Source organism: Aplidium turbinatum, chromosome 2 (genome assembly GCF_918807975.1).
Source record: "Aplidium turbinatum chromosome 2, kaAplTurb1.1, whole genome shotgun sequence".
Lineage (NCBI taxonomy): Eukaryota > Metazoa > Chordata > Ascidiacea > Aplousobranchia > Polyclinidae > Aplidium > Aplidium turbinatum.
This window is the reverse complement of record NC_137473.1, coordinates 2,947,957-2,955,048: the sequence shown is the minus strand read 5'-3', so window position 1 is coordinate 2,955,048 and position 7,092 is coordinate 2,947,957. Positions and strand designations below refer to the sequence as shown.

General features: G+C 36.7%; 1 protein-coding gene across 1 annotated transcript; it reads left to right on the top strand.

The window, feature by feature from the left end:
- Positions 1-1,663: 1,663 nt before the first annotated feature.
- LOC145765474 (uncharacterized) lies at positions 1,664-6,810 on the top strand. The gene is made up of 4 exons (XM_082577302.1): positions 1,664-1,853; positions 3,797-3,923; positions 4,644-4,667; positions 5,259-6,810. The coding sequence occupies exons 1-4, from the start codon at positions 1,710-1,712 to the stop codon at positions 5,309-5,311; spliced, it is 348 nt and encodes a 115-aa protein (XP_082433428.1). The 5' UTR covers positions 1,664-1,709; the 3' UTR covers positions 5,312-6,810.
- The last annotated feature ends 282 nt before the right edge of the window (positions 6,811-7,092 follow it).

Sequence of the window (7,092 nt, the reverse complement as noted above, 5' to 3'; positions counted from 1 at the left end):
GAGTAAAGATACAAGTGTCCGGTATACAAAGAAGGACTTCATGCTATTGCTATGTTATAATGATGTAACCTACTGTGTTGCAGAATTTTGTGTGTGAATATTATTTTGAGGCAAAAACGAAAGATTATATTATAATCAGGCTAAAAGCGAATAGCAGAAATTGTTATATTGCAAAATATGCAGTAGCTTACATGACCTTAAAATGGCACCATTGCCTCCCCTGCTCCTCCATCAACAGAAAATTTGAGGGCAGGGGGAGGGCATCCGCCCCCCTTCCTCCCGCTTCCGGCGCCCTTGATGCCATAAACCTTGGGAAAAAAAATCATTTTTAGATCAGTGGCCCAGGCTGCACAAAGATTTTCAATGGTTAAGGGAGGCTGAAAATAAATTGCTAAGGTTCGAATAGAACCAACCATGGAAACGACCTTTTACTCTGCGCAGAAACAAGTCTGGGCTTCTGAAAGGTTAAAAAATGTTTGCTTGTAATTATGCTCAGGGTCAGAACTGCAAGATTGTTCAGTGAGCAATGTAGGTAGACTAAGAACACAATTCACTGTCCAGAAATAATCTATCGCAAGCGGTGTTTAGTCAGTCTTTCCTGCAGAGTAGCCAACAAAAATGTTTTTTCTGGGAGTTAGGATAAGATTAAGCTACCTCATAATTTTTTCTAGTGATTTACTTCTACTCTGGGCCAGAACAAGGTATTTCAATGGCGATATTAACGTTTGTACGTATCTTATAGCATGGCCACCTGGAGATGCGGCCTGATTTGTCACATTTTGCAGATTTTGATTATAGCCACTGCTAGTGTTTGACTGACATTTTCTGAGATTTTTTTACTTTTTGCTGTCTCCTAATGATATTATTATTATCATTATTATTTATTTGTATCAGACAAGGTTGTCCATATTAACAACCAAAATACAAAAAACACAAAAAGCTTTTTGTTGCCTTGGGGAAGCAGTAGCAAATCAGAAAAAGTAATTTGAAAAACGCTGAATCAGACTGTTATTGAAAAATTAACAGTCTGACTAAAATCTACGAAATCAAACTTTCTTTGTTTTTGAACATGGGAGGATGTTAAAACCTATTGTGTCATCTGGGGAAAACAATAAAGAAAGGGTAAAAATATAATTTGTAGAAAAATTTATTTAAACATTCGCCCAAAGTTAGTAAAATCTGAAAATTTCTGCAAAATGTGACAAATCAGGCCGTATCTTCAGGTAGCCATGCTTATAGTCTTACACCCTTGTTGATACAGAGTTTCGACCGTTTATCATGTCACGTTGTTAACAAGCATTGCAAAATAATTTTCTTCAACAATTACAAATTTAGCGTTTGTAAGTTGAACCAGCATCGTCACTGGCTTATGTTGTTTGAAACTAAAACAAAAATGGAAAATTTCTGAAAATTTTTTTTAACTGTATGAAATGACATGAAATGTCTTAGTAAAAAAAAAATTTAAAAAGATTTTTGATAAAAATTTTTTTCAATAATTTTCACTTTTAGTAGGCTACGTAAAAAAACTTTCTTAGACAATTTTTAATGACGTTAGTTAAAAACACAACAATGAAATGTCTTAGTTATCTTATAACGTTTAAGCTTTCTTGGTTTAAATAAATGGAAGTTTAGGTTTCAATGTTGTTGTTTTATTTTTAGGTTGTTTTGAAATTTAGTTTTTATTGAAGCGTTGCATATATATCCCTTCAATGTCTGGGATCGACAACAGCTTTGGGGCTAACCCTCCAGCCTACAATAACCCAACGTTCAACCAGCCAACTTACCCAGGCCAGCAGTTTCACCAACCCCTTCCTGGGCAGACCATGGTTTCTATGCCCACTACTCACGTTCAGGTATTACAATCCAAAAACGATTGTGACAGCGGAGCAACTGAGCAGCAATAAAGCTGTTTACAAATATTTAGATTATAAGATTAAAATGAAGATCGCTTAGTAGGCTAAAATTAATTGTTATAATATAAATAGTAGTGAATATAATATCTTACATAAAAAAACAATGAAAACTACAAAAAGGCAAAGCAGAGCGAATTAAATCAAATTTTTGATTGATTCTATTTGAATAAGACCTTCTGATGATCCGTTAGGTGAAACAATTTGTAAAGGCTTCAGATAGTAATAACTACATTTGATTTAATATCTTACATATATACAATATTTTCCTGATTGCTTTCAAAACTTATACTTGACGCATAACTTAGGCTAGTAGGCCTACAGTGTAGGGCTGTTTTAACAGTTCTGCTGCTGGAAACGAGTTAGCTCGTGCAATTGTGATGTAATTTAACGTCACATGACATCACAATGCCGCAAAAATCATAATGTGTTGCCAGTCTGGGGGCCTGACAGGTTGCTTCAATTTTCAACCAAAAAAAACGATTTTTAACCCATTTCCCGCCAAATTCTTAAAATTAAATAAAAGTCAAAACACCAATCAGTGTGAACAAAGCTTGGAATTCAGCAATAACTTCGAGGTCTAGAGATTCTTAGACTGGGATCATGTTGCTAGGCAACTAGTATATTGATCAATGCACATAGGTCATGTAAAAGAGCTTAGTTTTCATGCAGCAAGGTAATTGAAATATTCTATTATTTTTTAAGGTTTAGACTAATATACCTATTCATTTAGAGTCACTAGACTAGACTGCTTACTGGTACTAGCTAGAAGTCCTGTACGGTAGGCTATCTAACCCTAGTCGCTAAAAAAATCCAAGCAAGCATTTTCTTATGAATATAGGCCATGACTAATTGACTATGCTATGATGTCAACAAAACTTATGAATGTAATGTAAAGGCAAACCAAGCGTGGTAGCCTATAGGTTTCATCAAAAGGAAATATGTTTGCAATCGCCTAGTTGGTTAAGTTAAACTTCGGTACCGTACAGTAGCCTAGCTATCGGCCAGCAAAAATTGTCATTTTTACATCGTTTCAACGTCGCCAGACGTTGAAATCGTGTAAAAAAGGAACTTTTGCTGACCAGGTATAGGTTGCAACTGAGAAATATTTACAAAAGCCATTCGATTTGTTCAAAGAACCGAATTAGCCTAACAGTTCGTATTTACATTGATTCAATGTTTGAATACGTTGAATCACTCGGCCTATTATTTTTCTTTACATTGATTTCACGTCTGAACAGGTTGATTCAATGCAAAAAAACTGTTTTGCTGACTGGCGCGCTTGTAAATGCAATGGTCATTTCGACGATCAATTGCAACACCGATTTGCTCCAAAATTTCAAAGTGCGTTTCAACAGTTTGGCAACCCATTTTTTCATTACCATGGCAACAAGAGAAAAAGGAGAACTCCTCTCACTTTTTCAAAACGCTGGCAGCTAAAGTGTCATAATACTTAGAAAATACTTTCGCTTTATAAACTATATTTCTACGTAAAGTGCAAAGACTATTGGCGGTTGCTCAGAAACGTTTAGAACATGCTTATGTTTTTTTAGCTTACAGTTTGCTAATAGATGGGACGTCCAACAACAATCTCTGCTTTGTCGTGGCAGAAAAAACGTTGGAGAAAATAAAACAGAAAGAAGAGTCAAACCATATTTCTAGAATAGCCTATTTCTGGGGACAATATACTACGGGACGCGCAACTGTCTATTTCATATGTAAAATTCTTGTAATTAATCAGTTTGACTTCGCTGTTTTCAAAAGAAAAAAACCTCACTTTTTTGTGAAGACGGAACAATTTTGTAGTTATTTAGATTTATGGGTGCTTAGTTCAATAATATTTCGAATCTTTTCGTGCATCCTTACAAACAATCTTTATTTCGTAGCATCAACCAAATCAAAACGAAGGTGGCCTGGCCGGCTGCGCTTTGGCAATTGTTGTTGTCATAATTATTCTTGTCGTCGGTGGAATTCTCGCTGGCATCGGTTACGGGATCTACGTTGCAGTTGCAGGTGAGATAGAAGAGTTTGGGTTTTGTCGGATGACGTCATTTAGGATAATCGTCATGTGTCTGTCTGATGGAAAAACCTGGAACATCACACAACTCAGGCGAAAGAGAAATTGATAAAAGAAAACTAATCGGGAAGAATGATGGTTTGCGAAAATGAGAGAACTTGTATACCTGGGACTGGTATATAATTTCCCCCACCCCCCTTGGTAACTCATGACAAAGACAGGACTCAATGGACATGGCTCTTTCGCCTTAGTTGTGTGATGTTCTAGGCGTTACCCTGTCTGATGACATGCAACCGCTGGATGGCCTAAGTATTTATAGTAGTAGCGTATTGAGAATGTTCAAATTGATTTTACACCACTCAACAATGAAGCAGATTATATGACATGTCAAACAAGAGTAAACGCGGTTATGCGAGCATGCAATTGTTTGTTTAGTGAAGGATTGTTGTGTTTTATTGGAAAAGTTTGAAGCTGAGATTGAATTTCTGGATATAAGTTTGAATTGCATCACGAAAACGTTATATAAACCGTAAACTATGACTTGACTTGACAAAGGTTAAATTAAAAATTGGGAATAGCTTGCCATGTGAAATTTTCGCATATGAAAGTAGGCTACCATGCGATTATTTCATATGGTTGTTGGTTGTAGCACTGTAGCCTGTATACGTAACACTTCCAATGGCGGCACTTTTCTCAATCAATGATTTGTTTTGCAGGAGCAACGGCCACTGTCAATGCATGTGAGTGATCAATTCCTTGATAATGAAACAATGGTTAAATGGCATCTCTGTGGATAATTGGGTAGACCATAAATGAAAAGCATATTTTTTGTCTTATTACTTGTGGTTGGAAATTTCGATTTAGTTGTTCGAAAGCCAATCTTCGTGTCTACTCTCCGAAAAAAGCTTAATAAAAACTATACACAGTCTAATGTTTAATTATGATAATAAGGGGCAATGGTGTTCAATTGCCAAATAGCTGTCAAAGCAACATAATTAGGCTACCCCCTTACCATCATGGTTACAATGTAACTACATTATTAGTTATTACACAATTTATTCCCGCTGCTATGTAAGAAAGAACACAATCGGTACCGTATTTAAACGCTTTGGTATAGACCCGACCTGGAATCGAACCAAGGCCTACTAGCGCTGAAGCTGAAAGTGATAACCCATCTGCCACTGAGCTGCTTGTGTCAGCCCAGTTCTTAGTGATAATTTCATCTGGCAACATTCCTGATTGAGCTGCTCACTGCACCCACAATCACCCCTCTACACAACTAATCCACTTCCGACACGTCACAATCAATAACCTTACCAACATATTTTCAGTTAACACCTTGACCTTTGACACCATTGACAACATACCCACCATCACTCCCTGAGGATAAAAGCAAAAGGAACCAGGACTCATCAACGTTGATTTGCGATCAATAGACATAAAAACAACTAATTTATTGTACAAGAGTAGTTTTGGTTTTATTATTTGCTTGAAAGTAGCCTATCTGTTGCAGATTTCCTTTTTTATATTTTATTTTTTTCATCTGCACTCTAAGTGCGTGAAGTGCTGTAGCAAACTAAAGCACTTTTCTGACTTACTGAAAAATAGTTTCAGTATTTTCGCTCTTTTCTGTGTTTCTTAGAAACCGCAACAATAAACTCACGAAGGCTACATCTGGTTGTCACTGTGACTATCAATCACATTTTAAATATTTGTTCTTACATTTTTTAGTATTGCATTTCAGCAAATTAATATTGTCAGTCTATTTGATTACTTTTAACTTTGTCTGACATTTGAGATATTTACATAAGTTACCTCAATACTTTGCATTGTGCTATCTTATCCATTATTATATAATAACACTAATATAGTTGATGTAAGCACGAGAGAATAAAAGTGGCAACATATTGCACTTGTGACACAACATATTGCACTTGTGACGCAATTGCTTATTCTACTCCGTAACTGGTCCTCATTTCAACGATTAGCCTACGTAATGATTTATTTTTATAATAACAGTAGAATTCGCCTATAGTGACACCTGAAGGGACCGTGGAAAAAGTGTCACTATAAGCGAAGTGTCACTATAGACGAATGATGACGTCATTGATAACGTCACTTGTGCAGTATCTGCGCATGCGCATCCCATGTTGGTTTAATTCAAACCCAGTCAGCAAATCAAACCTTTATGGTTCAACCTTTGCATACGTTAAATCAATGTAAAAAGATGGATTTGCTGGCTGGGAACTGGCGAATGCTGATAAGGACAAAATATGATTCCAACTTAAACTGGAAATACACCGTAAAGTGTCCTTATACGGAAATTTTTGAGCCCAAGGGACAGAAATGTGGTGTCACTGTAAGCAAAGTGTTCTTATACACGAAGTCACTATAGGCGAAGTCATTTCTATGCAAAACATATGGTTTGCAAACGGGACTTTGCAACAGGTGTCACTATAGGCGAAGTGTCACTATAGCCAAAGTCACTATAGGCGAATTCTACTGTATTTCATGTGTTATGCACCAATTTGAATCATGTGAAACATTTATGCCTTCTACTGGAGCAATATGTATGTTTTTTAAACAAAGAAAACATGTAATGAAAGTACAGTAGGCATCTTACTGAAAAACTATTAATTAGAAAAGTGTGGACACGCATTGCATCTAAAATAAAACTTTGTCAACAAACTTTTCATTAAAAATCTTTTTTCAATTCATCATTTATCCAACAGGATGCGAAGTGCGACAAAAATAAAGAAATAAACATAAAATATTCTATCACACCAAATTGGCGAAAACAACTTGATTGAAGAGATTTCGCCAAACCAGTTTGCTTTGTCAGTAGCCTCCATATCTGCAACAAATAAATCAAATAAGACTTTTTCTTCGTTTGAACTTTTTTCGCCACTCCAGGGGTCGAGGGGCTTTGCCGTTTACCACCCTTAGGCAGTGGCGGTGACGCGGTCTAGATGTTTGGACAGGTGTCGAGCAGCCATTGAATTGATTCGTCATCGAGTTCACGCAGACCACGCACACCATTTGGCGCATTGTAGATGGCGCAGTTACAGATGATGTGGTCTGCGGTCTGCCACGCTCACAGATTGCGGATGGAGCCATCCCCCATTTTGCATGTTGGAGCGGAATTGTCCTACGCCAGCCCATTAC